General features: G+C 48.3%; 3 protein-coding genes across 8 annotated transcripts; 2 read left to right on the top strand and 1 right to left on the bottom strand.

Moving 5' to 3' along the window:
* Nucleotides 1–105: 105 nt before the first annotated feature.
* tmub1 (transmembrane and ubiquitin-like domain containing 1) lies at nucleotides 106–2,204 on the top strand. The gene is made up of 3 exons (XM_037458184.2): nucleotides 106–379; nucleotides 978–1,461; nucleotides 1,539–2,204. Exons 2-3 carry the CDS (start codon nucleotides 1,004–1,006, stop codon nucleotides 1,888–1,890), a joined length of 810 nt encoding a protein of 269 aa, XP_037314081.2. The 5' UTR covers nucleotides 106–379; nucleotides 978–1,003; the 3' UTR covers nucleotides 1,891–2,204.
* Nucleotides 2,205–2,331: 127 nt separating this feature from the next.
* Nucleotides 2,332–15,628, bottom strand: dnah9 (dynein, axonemal, heavy chain 9). Of its 5 annotated transcripts, none has more exons than XM_037458161.2 (21): nucleotides 13,520–14,073; nucleotides 11,477–11,700; nucleotides 10,809–10,989; nucleotides 10,633–10,732; nucleotides 10,484–10,569; nucleotides 10,013–10,381; nucleotides 8,343–8,429; nucleotides 8,024–8,191; nucleotides 7,817–7,951; nucleotides 7,498–7,748; nucleotides 6,778–6,970; nucleotides 6,540–6,686; nucleotides 6,359–6,470; nucleotides 6,193–6,296; nucleotides 6,001–6,120; nucleotides 5,781–5,924; nucleotides 5,014–5,184; nucleotides 4,676–4,912; nucleotides 4,433–4,602; nucleotides 4,218–4,353; nucleotides 2,332–2,676 (listed from the first exon to the last, which is right to left on the bottom strand). In XM_037458161.2, exons 1-21 carry the CDS (start codon nucleotides 13,862–13,864, stop codon nucleotides 2,671–2,673), a joined length of 3,486 nt encoding a protein of 1,161 aa, XP_037314058.2. In that variant the 5' UTR covers nucleotides 13,865–14,073; the 3' UTR covers nucleotides 2,332–2,670. The 5 variants fall into 5 exon arrangements, with proteins under 5 accessions (XP_037314058.2, XP_037314057.2, XP_062413533.1 ...); XM_037458160.2 differs by lacking the exon at nucleotides 2,332–2,676 and having other exon boundaries at nucleotides 3,925–4,353; nucleotides 10,013–10,165; nucleotides 10,256–10,381; XM_062557549.1 differs by lacking the exons at nucleotides 2,332–2,676; nucleotides 13,520–14,073 and adding an exon at nucleotides 15,518–15,628 and having other exon boundaries at nucleotides 3,925–4,353.
* LOC119209129 (zinc finger protein 664-like) lies at nucleotides 15,002–19,325 on the top strand. Of its 2 annotated transcripts, XM_062557553.1 has the most exons (5): nucleotides 15,002–15,143; nucleotides 15,536–15,587; nucleotides 15,849–16,537; nucleotides 16,908–17,031; nucleotides 17,279–19,325. In XM_062557553.1, exons 3-5 carry the CDS (start codon nucleotides 16,514–16,516, stop codon nucleotides 18,607–18,609), a joined length of 1,479 nt encoding a protein of 492 aa, XP_062413537.1. In that variant the 5' UTR covers nucleotides 15,002–15,143; nucleotides 15,536–15,587; nucleotides 15,849–16,513; the 3' UTR covers nucleotides 18,610–19,325. The 2 variants fall into 2 exon arrangements, with proteins under 2 accessions (XP_062413537.1, XP_037314074.2); XM_037458177.2 differs by lacking the exons at nucleotides 15,002–15,143; nucleotides 15,536–15,587 and having other exon boundaries at nucleotides 15,747–16,537.
* Nucleotides 19,326–19,376: the final 51 nt, after the last annotated feature.

Genomic DNA, 19,376 nt, shown 5'->3' with positions numbered 1-19,376 from the left:
TTAAAACTACACACTAATATACGTACATTTTCAGTGACATAATCAAAATAATTTGTAATTATAACATAATCATTTAAATGTTTTCCTTCATTATTATTATTATTATAATAATAATATAACATGCTGTTGATACTTGAGATAAAATGATTGCGGCTTCTAAACTAACTGTTTTATAGACTTCTCCATCTGATTGGTCAATATAACTATGAATCTATGACGACCCATTTCTGCTTCTTTAACACGTCACTTTAGCGTCAGAACCACAGAAGAAGAAGCCGCAGCAGCCGGAAGTGTGTACGGAGCCGATTAGCCTGATTAGCTCGCAGGCTAACGCTGTGTGACATGAGCTTTCTAGGATATGAGGTTTCTAAGCTGAACAGTAAGTTGTTGTTTCATCGTCTTTTCCCGCTCGCGCTCTCTCCCCGCGTGTAGTTTCATTAATTAGCTCGTAACTGACGCTGTTAGCATGTCACGTTAGCCTAGCCGACTTCCTGTGCGCCTGTTAGCAGTTAGCTCGGAGTTTTAGCAGCGCGAACATTGATCTGAAATTGATAACTGATCAGGTGACCTGCTGTCACCTGGACGCGCGTGAGCTGCACGTTGGTAATACAAGTACAACACGCAGCGCTAGTTGAAGTACTTGCATCCGTCACTGCACTCAAAGTAGTCTACTAATACCACACTGCTCTGGTATAAGTACCGTTAAATGTCCTGCTTTTCAAAAGCTGCAGAAGTTCACCGGTCGCCAAAAATCATCACGTCTGACTGCAACATTTAAAACTAATACGTGATATTGATTATTGATGCTCTCTTGATACCAGCCGGTCTGATTAATATGCTTCTGATGAACGAACAGGGTCAGTAAGATCTGACGATGCTCTTTGGTAAATGTACTTGGAGATGATGTCAACGTGGTGTTCTGGTATGTCATGTAGTGTGCACCTGTGTTGCTGCTAAGCCCCGCCCTCTTTGTGCAGCTGTGTGACCTGCGTTGCCGGGGGCGATGGCTCTGATTGAAGGAGTAGGGGACGAGGTGACACTGCTGTTTGGCGCGCTGCTGGCCCTCCTGGTGCTGCTGCTCGCCTGGATCTCGACCCGCACCTCGGAGCCCCCAGAACACCTTTTCACCTCCACCATAGGCCCCGCCCCTTCACTGGGGACCAGCGCCGTCCATGAAGACACCCCCCCTTCCTCTTCCTCCTCACCCTCCAGTTCTGTGACAGAAGCTCTGCCCACAAACCCCTCCATCCAGGGGGAGAAGGGGGCAGGGACGCATGAGAGCGGGGAGGCGGGAGGAGGAGATGTTGTTGGGAACAGAGAGGCTGGAGGAGGAGGAGTAGAAGAAGATGATGAAGACTCTTCGTCGTCCCAGAGGAACATGGTGGTCAGACTGAAGTTTCTGAATGACACAGAGAGAACGGCTCAGGTCAAACCACAGGACACCATCGGCTACATCAAACGGTAACCCACTGCTACATCACTACGTCATCACTGGGTGCTTGTTGCTAGCTCTGACCCGTTGACCTCTGCCCTTTCAGGACCTACTTTGCCGGTCAGGAGCAGCAGGTCCGGTTGATCTACCAGGGTCAATTGCTGCAGGACGACGCTCAGACCCTGTCTTCTCTGAACCTGGTTCACAACTGTGTCCTCCACTGTCACATCTCGCCGCACGCCAGCCGGGGGGCGGCGGGGGGGCCGCGGCCCGTGGACCAGGTGCAGGTGGCTCTGAACGTGGGCAGCCTGATGGTGCCGCTGCTGGTCCTCATGCTGTCGGTGCTGTGGTACTGTCAGATCCAGTACAGGCAGTTCTTCACCGCCCCGGCCACCGCCTCGCTGGTCGGAGTCACCATCTTCCTCAGCCTGGTGGCCTTCGGAGTCTACCGCCGCTAGCTGCTTTCTGATTGGCCGCTGGCCTCAGAGCCAGCAGAGACTTAAAACAGACGTTGCTAGTTGATCCTTTTTTTCCGTTGCCATGGAGATGCCGAGTGCTATGAGGACTTTGATTTGAGTTGCTGTGTTTTTTAGATCACGTTTCTCTGTAGGTTTCTCATCATCGTGCCTCTCTTACTTCCTGGTTTGTCTGGTCCTGAAGGTTTTGGACCGACACCAGACTGTAGACTGGACCCGTCTGTCTGCTGGACAAACGTCTTTTGTGTCAATTACAGGTTTTGAAGAGAAAAATTCTATTAAATCATTTATTTATCTTGTTGTGGTTCTTTGTGACCCAGAGGTTCTCTCTAACTAAGTCAAGTGCTGCAAGTTGTGAGCCCTTAAAAGTCTGCATTTCTACCCACAATTCATAGCACCGTCCCTTTAACCCCTTTTACTCTCTGCAATTTGATAGAGCACATTTTGAGTTATTATATATTGACCCACACGTAACCTGACTAAAGCACCTCTATTACTTTTACTGGGCTTATTATGAGGGTCCATCTGATTCCTATTGCAAAGACAACATGTACGTCACTACATTGTGACGAAGTGCTGCGCCCAAAGATGGATGTCAGTGAGGCTCCAGTCTGTCACAGAGACGTCTGACAGGGTGCAGACATTGAACATCTGGACTGAGGTTACTTGCTACAAACTAATGCAGGGACACCAATTGGTCATCAGAAGTGAACTTTTAATCATCTCGATGCCTCGCGTGGTCCAGGTGTTTCCTCCTCGAGATCAACACTGCAACACAACGATGGTATTAATAAATCAATAAATAACTGATGACAACAGTGTTGCATAGACGAACCCGTCCAGGGGCCTATTGCACAAAACCAGAATAAGGGATTAAGGGAAGTTATCCTGGATAAATTCAGCTTTGACTTGGTTGCTCCAAAGCAGGTTGAATTAAACCATGTAACCATGGCGATGTATTCTTTGCAGCTAACAGCCAGGCTTAGATTAATCCTGGAGTCTCGTGTGTTAAATCAGCTGATCTGATCCCAAACAAACGTCTTAAACAGATGAGAGTGATGTATAAAGTCTATTCACATGTTTACAGCCCCCCGGACAGGTACAGGTTTGTTGCTATGGCAACTGTGTAATTTACAGACGCCAGGGAGGAACCATGTGGTGACACGGCCAGGTGTGTGTGAGCAGGTCAGATGGCACATTCACACAGGCCCTTTCTCAGTATGCGTCCTTGTGTGGACGTTTGTCCCCGTGAGACGTCATCAGTCGCAGCCCGAGTTCTGCATCCGGTCGAGAACGCTCATAATACCCGGATGGGACTGGCCCCGCCCATTTTACCCAGAATGCATCGGAGCAGGCTCGCCTGTTCTTGTGAGAGCCAAATACCCCAGAATGCATTTCACCTCAGCAACAGAGGAAAATAAACACAACTATATTTAAGTAACAGAAAGGAATTTGAGGAATTTTTCAGTGGAGAAGTGAGTTGTTTAATCAACATTTCTGTGATGGATTTGTCAACATTAAGCCTTCTTAACATTTACCTCCAGGATGTGGGAGATGTGAGGTGTAGTTAACGGGACAAATAAATAAATAAATATATATATATAACTATAACTTCATGTTTAAATGTAACGCGTCTGTATCCAGAGTGCAGCTTGTTATTGTCCATCATTGTGCATTAAAACTAACAAATATTTGCAGTAAAGGATCGTCATTGAGACTCTGAACCTGCAGCACGTCAGCTTCAAAGGGACTCTGAACTGTAAGACACTTCATGTGTGGTCCTCTGCTTGCATGCTTCAAACTGTTTCTATTCATGTCATTGTTCACCTGTCTAACTGCAGCATCATTAATCACTGTGTCATCGGCATCTTGATGTTTGAACTGTAGGTGTGTCAGTGTGATCCAGAAGCTACAGCTGCTCCTCTTCATCTTCTTTAGAACGATGTTTGACAGGATAACAACTCTGATCTGATCCATTGAGATATAGTGTCTAATTATTATATATATATAAACATACACACACCATTTGTTTATTTAAATGAAAACAAAACGAAAGCTTGACAGTAAAATACTTAACAGTCAAGAACTGTATTAAAATGTATTAGCGAGACCAGCTGACGTGGTGACATCATCAAGTCAGCTGCTGTTCTAATGGCAGAAATGAGCCTGAACCGATGAGTCAGCACGCCGAGAACACAAGTCCGTTCTCGCCGTCTTAGATATTGAGAAAGGGCCACACTGCAGATGTTTGCATCGTGTGACTTCCTGTGTCAGAGCAGGTGTGGGCGGGGCTACAGTGGTGTCACTACCTGTAGCTGAGCTGACAGGTGATCAGGCAGCTGGACTCCTGCAGCTTCCAGCAGGATGATGGTTTCTGAAAGCCGGAAGCTGGACGAAGATGCAGACTCTACATCATCATCACAATGGGGCGTCACCTGCTGCAGACTATACACACACACACCTTCACAATCAGACTCCAGGTGGTTTCTGTTGACTGGTTTCAGTAGGTCTCCAGTGGGTTTACCTGTCACTGACTGAGTCCAGCAGGTAATCTGTGTACAGGTGTCTCCATTTGTGGACAAGCGACAGCAGCGAGTCCCTGAAGGCTCGTTGATCCACCTGCAGCCAGCTGTGCAGAAGGATGACATCATCCAAGTGAGTCACCTCTTCCCTCAGTGTGTTGAGAGAATTGATCTGAAACACAGGCACATCACACTTGCAGGTAACGGACAACATGCTGGGTCTCCTCTGCTCAGGTGTGTCTCACCTCTCTCTGGAAGTCAGTTAGGGTGGGCGGGGTCTTCACTGCCTCCAGCTCCTCAGGTCCCAGCTGTCTACTGTAGGTCAGAAACTCCTGCATCACCCGCTTCCTGTCGCTCAGCCAAAGGTACGAGTACCTGTCCAGCCTCGTCAACAGAAGCTCCGCCTCCTCCTTCACCTGCAGCAGGCAATTCTTCACTTCCTGTTCCAATGCAGAGAGATCCGAACTCTGCTGCAGGGAAACCTGAAACAGAGAGGCGGACAGACGGGGAAACGGAAACGTTATTTATCAGAAACCGCAGCCTTCAAGGACTGAGTGTGTGATGTCAGAGTGATGTCAGTCACCTGGTAGTTGCTGTGGCGACTCACAGAGATCCTCAGTGGCAGACTGGCGGCTGTGTAAATGTCAGAGATGATGGTCTGCAGGAGGTCAGAGAGGCCGACGCCCACTGATGGCTCAAACACACTTCCTGTTTCCTGCAGCTGCAGACTGACTGTGACAAATGCACAGCAGCTCTGCGCACACACACACACACACACACACACACACACACACACACACACACACACACACACACACACACACACACGAGACATGACTGAGTCGTTGAATCAGGAACTTTAGGGGGAGGAGGACTTATGGAGGAGCTACAATGTTAGCGTAGCTTAGCACCATGTGCATCCAGCAAATTTTAAAAGTCGCAAAAATAATAAACATGAATTTACACTTTTTATAATCAGCATTATGTCGTTATTTTCAGCACCTTAAGATCCGTTTATTTAGATATTAATATTCTAAATTAATACACCTCTAAATTGTTGTGTTCTGCGTCAGGAACAATTTAGAGCCATACCTGCAAACTAATAAGAGGTGAGAAAGGTGACGGCGGGGGGGGGGGCTCTGTTAAATCGCCTAATTTGCATAAGTGTAATGGAAGCAGTCGGATCAGACGTGTTGTAGCTCCTCCCTGGCGGCTGCGAGGCTCCTGTGAGACTCTGAGGACATGTCAGACACCAGAAGAGGCTCCATAACAATAAAAGCGAGAAAGACGGCAAGTTGGCAGCACTGAAAGGGAGACGCTGCAGCCATCTCATCGCTGGGGTGTGTGTACCTGCGGCTTCATGTTGTCCAACAGGAAGTGCAGGGATCGGAGCACCAGCTGGAACAGTCCATCCTGGACTTTGTCATCAAGGTGGTCCAGATACATGACCCAGGACTTGGAGGAGTCTTCAGCTCCGTACAGGCTCCTGTTCAGCTGAGAGCACACCAGCAGGGTCCCATCAGCTCCGGCCACCCCCCCCCCCCCCCCACCCCTCCAAGCTGGTACCTACCTGTGTTAACCTGAGCAGCTCCTCGCCCTCCTCTCTGATGTGTCTGTAGCTCTGCTCCATATCTCCAACCTCCAGCAGGGACTCACCTGAGCGCTGCAGGAGGTCAAGCTCCGCCCAGCCCTGCAGCACAAGCAGCAGGTGCTGAAGTGAGACCACTTTAGATGATTAGAGGGTTGATAGAGACTCACTGACCTGTATGATGCGTGTCATGGCGTCCATGTTGGCTCTGGCCTGGCTCACTGTGGAGTGGAGGAGCAACACCGCGTCTCTGTTCTGCTCAACCTGCTGCTGCAAACCTGAACCCACACAGTACAGGTAGAGTGTACGGTGACACCTATACAATATACAACATCTTCACCTTCACTGCCCCAGGTGTATCTCTGCAGATCTGATAGATTCTGGTTCAGGTGCAGGTCCTGCAGCTGATCCTGGATCAGAGAAAGCTCCGCCGGAAAGACGCCACTCACCACCTGAAGACCACAATGCGTCACCTGACCTTCGTCTTCCTCCTCACAGGGTTTACCTCAGGGGCAGTGTACCTGATTGTAACAGGACACCATGTGACTCAGGCTCAGGTAGCTCCTTGTGATGTCATCTCTGCAGGTGAAGAGTCGAGCAGCATAAGGGCGGAGCTCTACGGCTGTCTTCCTGCTGACATACCTGAGCTCCCTCAACACCACCTGCAGCTGCACACACACACACACGCACGCACACACTGAGAACATGTGAGTGGACTCCCAAGTATGATGAGCCTTAGTTTCAGCCAATCAGACTGACCTTGTTGCTGCAGTTAACAACCAGCATGCCTTGCTGGTTGTTCTGTATGACAGGTTGCTCCAGGATGAATTCAGAGTCGGAGTCCAGCAGAGAACTCCAACTGGACCTCAGTCCATCCCCAAAGTCCCGCAGAAGGTCCTCAATGTGATTGAACCTCTGTAGAACCAGCTTGGAGGCACCTGAATCCAGGTCCCTGAACACAACACAGAGACTGAATCCAGGTCCCTGAACACAACACAGAGACTGAATCCAGGTCCCTGAACACAACTTGCTTTGCTCCTTTTGTTTATTGGTGTAATTATAACATTAATGTGGTGTTTTATGGAGCAGGAGGAAGCAGCACCCAACTGGTGGACGGTGTGTGGTGACATTCAGCTGCTGTAGCCTGCACATATTCAGTAATATTTCATATTTTAAGGTTACAGTAAAATAGCTTGTATTTTACTGTAACACAAATAAATGTCATACAAGTTAACAAATGTGTGTGCTGTTGTGTTTTTTATTGAGTATTGATGGAATCTCCTCTGCCTTAAGGCTGCATTATTACTTTTGTTGAAGCCATACCAGTGACTGAAACTGCCTTTATGTTAAAATATGTCTGAAATGCTTGTGGCGATGTCATATTTTGACGGCACCTGAGGACAGCCAGGTGTGTCTAGTTTAGAGAGCAGAAGGGGAAACTATTTTCAATCGCATTCCGAGATGTCCTGGAGACCTTACAGCTGCTGGAGAGTCCTGAGGTGCTTCAGCGTGGTCTCAGCTCTCAGTCTGAGCTGCTGGCTCCAGCAGAGTCGGGCTGCATGAGACGGAGTGAACATGCAGAATGTGTCTGACTCTTCTCTCTGACTGAAGAACAGCAGCTCGATCTGATCCAGCTCCTCCAGGACCATCTCCTCCAGGCGGACCAGGTGAGGACGCAGCTGATCATGGATCAGAGGACGGTCCAGGATGAACCCAAACATCTTCACCAGCTGAAACAAAGGAGACCAGATTAAATCAGACCAAACCAGAGCAGACCTGTACTGCGTAGACCCGGTACCTTCGCTGCTGCTGCTGCTGCTGCTGCGGAGGAGGAGACGCAGCAGTCCTCAAAGGCTCTGCTGAGGACCGACACCAGCCGTCTCTCCAGGTCTGACACCTGAACCCAGAACTGACTCAGGTGCTTGAGGAAGCTCTGAGGGGAGAGGAGGAGGACTCACACACAGCTCAGCATCCAACAGCTCCTCACACATCTCAGTACTCTCACCTGGTCGTCAGGGTCGGTGGGGTCACAGGTGAGGTCACACATAACTGTCACGTGACACAGGAAGTCTTGATATACCTCCTGGACCACATCGGTCCACATCCGGCCTCCAACACCAGACAGCACCGTACACTCCAACTGATGCAGCTGCAGACTGACCCTGAACACCTCCTGGAGGGAGGGGTGGAGAAAGGAGGGAGAGGAGGAGAAGAAGAGGGGGAGGAAGCTTGGTTCATATAGTGATGGTGGAGAAATCTTTTTCACATCTTCATTTCAACATGTGTGTGTGTGTGTGTGTGTTCCTGTATGAATGTGTGTGTACCTGGATGCCCTGCAGGTGGAGCAGGAAGTGGTCCAGCCTGAAGAAGACCAGTTGTGAAGGAAAGTCCCAGCTCAGAGTGTCTCCGTCCTGCAGCAGAGACAAAGCTCAGGCATCATAGGAATCAAGCACACGGCTGATCTGAGATCAGCACACCTGACAGCTCTGTCCCCATCGCTCCTCTAGATCAGTGATTCTTAACCATCGGCCCTGAGCGCCACCTAGAGGGATAATATTCAATCCCTGGGGGAAAAATTCGCCTGATGCTGTCGTGGGAAAGCCAATTCAATTAATGTTATTTTCTTTAGTCTGTACCAGAGGTGGGAACAAGTCACTGTTATGCAAGTCACAAGCAAGTCTCAAGTCATTGCCCTCGAGTCTCAAGTCCCAAGTCGAGTCACAGGTCAAAGCCAACAAGTCTCAAGTCGAGTCACAAGTCGTACCATTTTAGTTTCGAGTCATTTCGAGTCCTTTTATTATAGTGGGGACTGGGAACCCTGGGTGATGGTGCGCTGCCTCACAGACCTAGACTACGAAGGGAAGGGTAATGGTGGATCGACTGTGACTGTGTTATAGTACTGTAACGCTCACCCCAATGCTGCAGCGTAAATAAGGAGGCGATGACTGGCTTGCAACTCCGCTGCATTTATTTATATAAAACAACTCAACTTCGGTCACTGTTGGCCGTCACCACGCCGAACGAACACTTCCGCATACACGGACCCCCAAAACTCGGGTTGTCTCGCGTAACTACAGCTGGTAACAGCATAACGTGAACACATGCAACATCTGCATAACTGATTAACTAATAACTTTAACTCAGCTCATTACACTACTTTAAAACGGACGTTGACATAATGTTGGCGAGGATTTCCATCGGAGTCTGAATCCGGGTTCAAAAATCCCGATTTTTGTAACCATGAACGAGCTGTCTCGTTGATACGGTCAAATGGACTGCAGTGATTGGATGTCGTGCAGGCAGCGCGCGCTCTCTGCATACAGGTGGCGCACATTTTTTTGACAGATGCAGATAAACAGAGCGGCGCGGTGGTGTGAAAATGTTATCCCCCAGTTTTCATGTGAAGTAGCAAGTCTTCTCGAGTCAAAAGGCTCGAGTCCAAGTCAAGTCACGAGTCATCGGTGTTCAAGTCCAAGTCGAGTTGCAAGTCTTTGTACGTTTTGTCGAGTCGAGTCTCAAGTCATCAAATTCATGACTCGAGTCTGACTCGAGTCCAAGTCACATGACTCGAGTCCACACCTCTGGTCTGTACACATGCAACATCCTCTGCCCCCAAACCCTCACATCGGATCTGCAATGGATGTCATGTGTACATAAACAATGTAAAAGATGTACAATACATTCAATTCCTCTAACAGAAATGATACAACTAATTGCAAGTAGCAGAACAAGTGTACGGCAGAACCACTGCAGGGACAACCACCATCAGGTCGAACCACCATCCACTGAGGCTTCTGGAATAGTTAGATAGTGGAAACGATAGCCGTCTTTACGGAGACACAAAGCGGGACCCAAATTAAGCGAAATAACTACAACTACTCGGGGGGAGTAAACGTGGCGTAAATCCGCTTCTCCTCTGGTGTGAACGGTGTGAACCCCTGGTCTAGATGTCTCTTCTATCCTCCTCCTGTAGCCCTGGTGGAATCAGGTTTACCCGTCTGTGGTCCTCCAGCTGGGTTCTGCAAAGCCTGAAGGCCTCTTTGAGGCTCTTCAGGGTCCAGATCACCAGAGTGATATCATCCATCTTCTCACCAGGTTCTGACCCCAGAGGTCTCATCAGGTCCTCCCCAAGCAGGAAGCTCCTGCTCTGCAGGAGGGGTGGAGAGGGGGGCATCGACAGCATGTGATGTGTGTGTCTATGTGTTTGTGTGTGTGTGAGTCTACCTGTGTGTCTTACCATCTGTATCAACAGAGTGCAGATCTCCTGCAGCAGGACCACAACTCTACAGGGTCTACAGTAGAACACAGACCTGATCCACACCAGTCGCACCTCCTCCATCACGGCAGCCATGTTGTCCCCCAGCTGCCAATCACAGACAGAGTGGTGATGCCACACAGAGCGGTGATGTCACACAGAGCGGTGATGTCACACAGAGCGGTGATGTCACAGCCAGCCCCGTGGTACCTGCTGGTACTCCATCTGCTGCAGCTCCTCCAGCTTCTCCTGGACAGGTGTCAGGTTCCTGGTGATGTCTTCAGCCTCATCTAGACCTGAAAGGAACAGGTGTGCTCAGGTGATCTCATGAGGCTCCGCCCACCTGATGAAGACGTTACCTTTCTGAACGTCTGTGTGAAGGTCCCTCAGACTGGACAAGTAGACGCTCTCTGCTCTCTGAGCGATGGACAACACCTGCTGAGCTCTGCTACTCTTCAGCTGAGCTCAAAACAGAACATCTTCACTACGTTAATAGAAAACAATATAATAGTAGAAGATAGAAACTATGACGGACCTGCTGCTGGATGAAGTGCAGGTTCCTCAGTCTGCTCCTCCAGAAGTTAAACTCTGCTGAAGGAAGAGGCTCCAGACCATCCAGAACCATCTGAGACGAGTCCTGCTGCAGGACCTCTGACACCAGCTTCACCCACTCTATGATGGTGGAATCACAGACGTGGAGGAGCTCCAACCATTTCCTGTGGGAGGAGAGAAGAAAAAAAGCTTCAGTGTTAAAGTAGAAGAAGCATCTTTGTAAGAGGAGAGAAGAAGGCCCTTTCTCAATATACATTCTTGTCTGTCCTTGTGGACTTGTGTCATTCAAAAGGCCCAGATGTGACTCGCCCCGCCCACTTCACCTCAGCAACAGGCAACAATGGCAGAGGATTTATAAATACTATATTTAATATTTAAGTGACAGAATGTCATATTAGGAGAGGTTGGTCAACAATGAGCTCCAGGGTGATTAAAGCCCTCACAGACTCTCACTCAACCACTGTTCCATGCAACCTCAGTGCGTCCCTGAGCTCAGGGTTTAGGGGGGACATTGGGATTGGGACAAAGCCTCGCTGTTACCGGAGGAGGAAAAGAAGCCTCACTGATGGAGGAGAAGAAGAATGATTACTGCGGGTTTCCCCTGAGCTGAATGTGTGAACTGACAGGTGGACATTAGCTTGTCTTTCCTACCGCCCTTCAGTGTCGCCTTGGTAGCTGTCGTCGTGGAGTGCGTTGTCATGGAAACGTTTGTCACGGAAAGCATCGGAATAAGGCAGAAAGGTGCGTCCCTCTATCTGAGCCTTTATCGCCAGAGCCTCGTTCCTCTGTCTCTCCATGAACCTCAGAGCCTCCTCAGCTAATCCCACTGCACTGCTTCTGCTCGTCCCCGGGTTGCTAAGCAACGGGAAGGTCACCTGAGGGGAGAGGAGGTACAGCGGATGATGAACCAGAGTTTGTTTCTAGTAGTGTATCTTAAATTAGCCATAGTGTCTAGTTAGCTTTACTGTTGTGACTTATCTGGAATTAGCCATTACTTCCTGCTTTTGTATCTTCAATTGGCCAGTTCGCCTTGTCTTAAATTTGCTAACTTAGCCTAAATATTAGCTTTAGAATATAGTTAGACCAATTCAGACATAATGGTGTCCTGACCTGTATAGCAAAGGGAGAAACCAGTATTGCTGGACACACTTTGATGCGGTTTCCGGTATTTTTTTTAATCAATTGCCCTAAAAACGTTAGTAAATAGTCTGTATTTTTGTAGCGCTCTTCTAGTCATTCTATCACTGAAAGCACTTTAACACTTCATGTCATCATTCACCCATTCACAGACTGATGACAGGACAGAGCCACCTGCCCATCAGTAACTAACATTCACACACTGTAGTCACAGCTACAGGAGCAATGCTGGGGTCAAGTGTCACATCGGACACACACATCGACATGGGGGTTAGCTGGGATCGACCCGCCAACCCTCTGATTGGAGGGTGGCCGTGTTCTCCACTCACCCACAGGTCTAGTATTCAGTCCGCTGGGCTGCGGGCGGCTATCAAAACATTGGCCAAATGACTTCATGAGCAAATACAGAATCCATTTGTGTTGATTTCTAAAGCCTCGCATCAAGACATACATCACTTTATTTAAGACGCTGCGCTACTTGCAAGTTGCTGTGTTGTACCAGATTCTGAATAAAGTTAGAAAAAAACATTTAAGGCAAACCCATGGTCATGAAGACACTCATGGAACTTGCGTGCCGCTAAATACCCAACTGAGATCAGCTTGTGCCGTTCTGAAAAAAAATCCTACCACCGACCACCCGAGGAACCGACCATAGGACACCCTGGTGTTACATTAAGTTTCCCCAAGCTTCCTGATATCCTAAATGTTAGCCTGAGCTTGAGTTAGCTTTAGCTTCCAGTTGGGATAAATGTTTGCCTTAGCTTGAGTTAACTTTAGCTTCCAGTTGGGATAAATGTTTGCCTTAGCTTGAGTTAACTTTAGCTTCCAGTTGGGCTAAATGTTTGTCATAGCTGTAGCTTCCAGTTGGGCTACATGTTAGCCTTAGCTGTAGCTTCCAGTTAGGCTACATGTTAGCCTTAGCTTGAGTTAGGTTTAGCTTACAGTTGGGATAAATGTTTGCCTTAGCTGTAGCTTCCAGTTAGGCTACATGTTAGCCTTAGCTCAAGTTAGCTTTAGCTTCTACTTGAGCTAAATGTTAGCATTAGCTTGAGTTAGCTTCCAGTTGGGCTACATGTTAGCCTTAGCTTGAGTTAGCTTTAGCTTCCAGTTGGGCTACATGTTAGCCTTAGCTTCAGTTAGCTTTAGCTTCCAGTTGGGCTAAATTAGTTTGAGTTAGCTTTAACTTCCAGTTGGGGTAAATGTTTGTCTTAGCTTGAGTTAACTGTAGCTTCCAGTTGGGCTAAATGTTTGTAATAGCTGTAGCTTCCAGTTGGGCTACATGTTAGCCTTAGCTGTAGCTTCCAGTTAGGCTACATGTTAGCCTTAGCTTGAGTTAGGTTTAGCTTACAGTTGGGATAAATGTTTGCCTTAGCTGTAGCTTCCAGTTAGGCTACATGTTAGCCTTAGCTCAAGTTAGCTTTAGCTTCTACTTGAGCTAAATGTTAGCATTAGCTTGAGTTAGCTTTAGCTTCCAGTTGGGCTACATGTTAGCCTTAGCTTGAGTTAGCTTTAGCTTCTAGTTGGGATAAATGTTAGCATTAGCTTGAATTATCCCACCTCCTCACAGGCAGCGATTGTAAAGGTCTTGGCGTCTCCTCCCTGAACTTCTTGGATTATTAAAATATTTTGACCATTTTCTTTCGTGACCACTTCTTGACCCGTCTTGGAGATGTAGATGACTTTAGTTTGGACATTTTGAGGGTAGTCGAGGCCGATGTGGAGTTGTCCCCCGTCATCGTGATGGATGAACAGGTGAGTGTAGTCCTGAGTGTTGAAGAAGCTGTTGAGGATCACTCGGCTCTCCTCCCCTGAGGCAAACTCCCGCCATGGTTCCTGCTCCAACCCGAAGCCTGTGAGAGTGAAGTTACTGACGGGATCCAACCGCTTGTCTCTGGCGTCCATAGTTTTACTTCACACCGTTTCTCTTTACTTTACACCTTCTCCTCTTAATTTCACACCTTATCCTCCGTGTCGGTCTCCACTTTCTCCCGAAAACAACTTAAAAAGTACTGAAAACGTCATACAAATCCGAACGGTTTTTTAATCTTTAAATAACGGTTAGTGATGCCTTCGCGTTTTTTTCTCAGGGTCGTTAATATGAGGGTTTATTTTTAGTGCTTTGTTAAATTGGTTTGTGTTCACGCATTTTCGCTCTAAATGACACAAAAACAACGTGTGGTGCAAAAGTGCATTGTGAGTGATTTCAACAGCAGGCGCTAAGCTAGAAACAGATGCCTAGTGCACAAATCAAGTTGCTTTTTCAATAAAGTAGCATATATACCTTATTATTAGCTTGTGCGTATAATTTCTGATCAGCATGTTAACGACTATCCAATACACTGCTTAAAACTATTAAGAATGTATAGGCTTACTAGTTAATAAGACAATTTAATTGTTTAATAATGTGTAACTGGTGTAATTGGTAATTCATAATGTTCTGTTTAAAAATATCTGTATTACTTAAATAAATGATATGTCATAATGAACAAACAAACTAACAAAATGTCATCGTATTTTTTGCCGAGATGTACAGACAATTTGAGTAACGTTATTGTGTATTCTACGTAATGATGTCGTTTTACCTTATACTTCTTATTTTTATGTTTGCATTTTGTGTTTTTTACACACATACGGAAGCCGCTTCAATCCAGCTTTGAGTGTGACGTCACGCTGTGGGCAGCTTGCCAAACATGACCCGTACTACTTTCGCTCTGATTGGCTAGTAACTGTTGCATACACATGTTGGATTGGTTCATGTAGGCACGAGCAGTATGTTTGGTATCTTTATGAGGGTAAGCCAATCAGAGGCAGAGTAAGGCGGGTCATGTCTCACTACGGCTCTGACGCGCTCTTGAGAGCACCGTCTGTGATTGGCTGCGGGGTCATATAAAGACAACCAGCCGCTGGTTTGACTACAGAACGATGGATCGCCTGATGCTGTGCGGAGAGTCCGATGAGCTGCTGCCGACGAGAAGTTCCCGGTCCGCGTGGTGTCGGCGTGTTTTCAATTGTAACTGACCGGGAAGCGTGAGCCAGGTCACGTCGTTAGCATCGGGTAACAATGGCGGAAAACTCAACGCTCCAACGCGCTCCGACGACTGGGTCAACGGGAAGCTGTAACTGAAAAGGACAACGAGGAGATCGTGCAGCGGGACAAGTTAGTCAAGATGGCGGCTTCAAGGTATTTGTTACGCTAACGATATATTCACCCATTTTACTTTCGGTAGAACTACGGAGTTAACAAACTAACCACGCTGCAAAAGTTCTCTGCTGTACTCTTACTACAATGTAGAAATACTGTTATTTAATTGATGGTAGAAATGGTACCGTCCAGGAGTATTCTGCTAGAAGTAATGGTAGTACTACAGAAGTAATGCAACGTCCCTGAAGTGATGAAACAAAAGGCCGATTGAAGCCCTCCCCAGCAGTCTGTTCACAGAGGGGGGGGGCCGTGACAAAACCGAGCTGAAGCGTATTCTGATCCAGGGTTCTCGTCTTGAGATGGGGGTGGGGGGGCTAATCTGTATACCAGTATGTATGTATGTATGTAATCACCTGCTGATTGGTCCACAGGATGTCCCCGTAGCGAGGCGTCGTCGTTAGGACTGGGACATCAATCATGGCGGTGAGTGATCTCCCCGTATATACCCATGGATCTACCACTGTTACGCAGCTCCAATGGGGGAGATGATGTGAACAAAAGGCCGAATTGTAGCGCCCCCCTCAGGCAGAGTGTTCTCCGAGCGGGGAGCCATGACAAAGACCGACCGAAGCGTTCTTCTGATCCCAACTGTCTACTCATGTGACCCACACCCGTATACATAAATGCAAGTGACCGTTTATATTCTTTATTACCGTTTTCTAAAGACCTGTCTCACCTCTTCAGACTCACCTGGAAGCTGCTGCGCCGCCTGCAGGACTCTCGGAGTACTGCAGCCTCTGACCCCAAAACTCTTTTGTACTAAAGCTTGGTTCGGCGCTCTCCTCCATGGGGATTATTATTTAATGAAAGTTGGACTGTAATCTTATTTATTCCTTCACTCAGTGAAGCTTTTATTTAACAAAAAAAACACTGATATCTGATCCCAGATCCAATGAGTGCCTGAATGATACTACAAAGTACTAACGTGCTTCTATTGTACTCCTTTGAACCTCTAAAGTGTGAGTTATTCATAGCAGTTTGTTTCATTGACTGTCTTACTGTGTATGACATCCCAATAGGTACTAATATTGGTAGCAGGGTAAACGTGTACATGTTCATTATCAAATAAAAGGTGCTGTTATCACTTCCCCACTGTGTAGTATATTATTTATAGTAATAAAGACTATGTATGTTTTAATGTAAAGACTGCCAATTAAAACGCAACGTTATTCATTCATAAATATTATCAAATGCGTTTGATCTCGAATAAAGTTCTAGTCAATTTTCCCGACTTGTCAGACCGGATGTTGTAGAACTTGTTGGAGGTTGGACTCTCCCGGAAGGGTCCAGCTGCTGCAGAAGACAGTGTTGCGGTCAGCACGGCTCAGAACTTCAACCGGACCGGCGGGATGGAGACTGATGCGGTTTCTCCGGTAAACACTGACCGGCTGGAAGAGGCGAGCACCGGAGCGCTTTGTGAAGCTAAGCTAACGCGCTAGCATCGAGTCGGCGCGCATGTAGCGGTGATTCGGTAGAGATGGAAACGCGTTAACGGTTCTGAGCTGGTGCAGGAAGGCGGCATGGTTATATTTGTCCTCCGAATTAAAGGAACCACCCCAGTAATGGAGCGCGAGGATCAGTTAGAGGCCTGTGATTCCGTACCATCCGACCGCAGTACTACGTACTGTAGAAATACTAGGTCACCTTAGAAGTACTCTGTCACACACAAGTAGTCTTCCCCTAGTACTAACTTGGTAGAACCACTGACCCCGATCACATCTAAAGGGTCCTATTTGGTTTCAGGGCGTTCGGATCAAATCGGAACCGGACGACGTGGAGATCCAGCCCTTCACGCTCCTCAAGAAGCTGTCCGTCAAACTGACCGACTGCAGGCTGTGGCTGGAGGGGCGGGACTTCCTGTCTCTTGGTAAGAACGAAGTCATTTAAGTTTCTTATTCTTTATTTAGCTGAAGAGAATCCAATGGTTGTTATTGATTCTGATCTGAGGCTGCTGGTCAAATAAAACATGTCTGATCATTATCAAATTCTCACTTGTAATTACATTTTTACAAAAGTGAAAAACTTTTGTTTGGATCTAGATAAACGTTTTTTGCCCGTAGAAAATGGTGTGTTCATTTTGAAATAATCTGACCTCTGACCCCTCCAACCAACAGACGATCATCCTCAGCTGAGGCCGAAGCAGCGCCGTCTGACGAACACGGGCAGGAAGATGGTCTACTGCCCCGAGTGCAACCAGGGTTTCTACAAGAGGGCTCACCTGGAGGCTCACCTGAGGACCCACCGGGGGGGGAAACCCAACGAGTGCTGGCGTTGCGGGAAGAGCTACCCGACCCTCATGAGCCTGGTGGTCCACCAGCAGGTCCACGAGCGCAGGGAGCCCTACCACTGTTCCCACTGCGACAAGACCTTTGCCCTGAAGAGGGACTGGAAGACGCACCACCGCACGCACTCTGGCACAAAGCCCTTCAGGTGCTGGTTCTGCGGCGACGGGTTTGGCGAGCAGGCAGAGCTGGGTGAGCACCTGGAGACCCACCAGGGGGAGAAGTGCTACCGTTGCAGGGTCTGCGACAAGAGGTTTGTCTCCTACCAGGGCTTCAACTTCCACCGCAGGTCGCACAGGAAGCCCAAGCCGCTGCCCTGCCCCAGGTGCGAGAAGACCTTCGGCAACCCCCAGAGCCTGAAACTCCACCAGGTGACCCATTCCGACAGGAAGCCGCATCAGTGCCCCACTTGTGGCAAAGGCTTCAAGCTGTTGAGCGGCATGCGGGTCCACCGGCGGACCCACCAGGACCTGCGGGACTACCACTGCGCCCAGTGCGACAAGCGCTTCTCCAGCCTGCAAGGCCTGAAGCTGCACGACCGCACCCACACCGGCCTGAAGCCCTACCGGTGCACCGAGTGCGGGAAGAGGTTCACGCAGTCGCCGCACCTCAAGTCCCACATGGTGACGCACACCGGGGAGCGGCCCTTCCTCTGCACCACCTGCGGGAAGAGGTTCACCCAGTCGTCCCACCTGAGGTCCCACGTCACGCTGTTCCACGTGGGCGAGAAGCCCTTTGCCTGCGAGGACTGCGGGAAGAGCTTCACTATCGCCCACTACCTGAAGATGCACCGGCTGAGCCACACCAAGGAGAAGCTGTACCAGTGCTCCTACTGCGACAAGGCCTTCTCCTACCACAACTCCTGGAGGGCCCACGAGAGGATCCACACCGGCGAGCGGCCCTTTCGCTGCCGCGACTGCGGGCGGAGCTTCGTGACCTCCGGCTCGCTGCTGAGCCACCGCAGGACTAAGCACACGGGGGAGAAGAGCCACTACTGCATCACCTGCGGGGAGTTCTTCTTCACCAGCTCGCTGCTGCGGGTCCATCAGCTCGACCACACCGGAGAGCGGCCGCACGCTTGTAGTTGCGGCAAGACCTTCAAGACCAAAGGGGTGCTGCGCTACCACCTGAAGAGGTTCATGGACCACCAGCCGGCCGAATGACAAGGGCTGTGGTTACCTCCTCGGCTCCTTTCCTCACGACGATTCCTTGACCTCAAAGGAGGAAAAGGGGTAAAGGGAGGTCATGAGGAGCTAGGAGACAACTGTCTTCACTGAGCTGCATAGCTGTGACATCACTGATGGGGAACTACAACAGAAGATGGACCATCTCCTCCTAGATTCTTCCTGTGTTCTGAAGACTCAGATTAAAAATGAAACTTTGTTAGCGTTGCAGGAAAGAACAAAAGAAGGAAAATCAGAGAAACTGAAGAATTGTCCAATAATGCAAAAAAAAACAAAGCTACTACAGTATCAACATCTGCGCATTTACACGTTATGACAACAGTTACTGTCATCCCCTAAGTCACTTTAAATGACACTGCCGCAAGGCATTGTGGGTGGGAATGATCTACTTTGCTTTGGTACAGGAAGCTCCAGTGTTTCCTATCCTAAAGAAGCTAATAAAGGACACACTGAAAAAGCTTTTCTAGAGGAGCTGATGAAGGAACCATTGAAGATCCTACAGGAAAGACACTTGAGTTCTTCAGTGAGGAACCATCACAAGAATAAAACCACACAGAGGGAATCGGATTGTCTCAAACCCGTCTGTCTGTCTGGGGGACCATGTGAAACACTAACTCAGTCCCATGTGAGATCTCTTAAGCTGTTTTAATAAACTCAATAAAACACCTTTAAGCTGAAAGGAAACTTTTTTTTAACCCCGGTAATCTCCTTGATCTCCTTTTTTATTGAAGCTTAGACTGTAAATC

This window comes from Pungitius pungitius, chromosome 15, assembly GCF_949316345.1.
Source record: "Pungitius pungitius chromosome 15, fPunPun2.1, whole genome shotgun sequence".
NCBI classification, from domain to species: Eukaryota; Metazoa; Chordata; class Actinopteri; order Perciformes; family Gasterosteidae; genus Pungitius; species Pungitius pungitius.
This window is presented reverse-complemented; position numbering and strand designations above follow the sequence as displayed.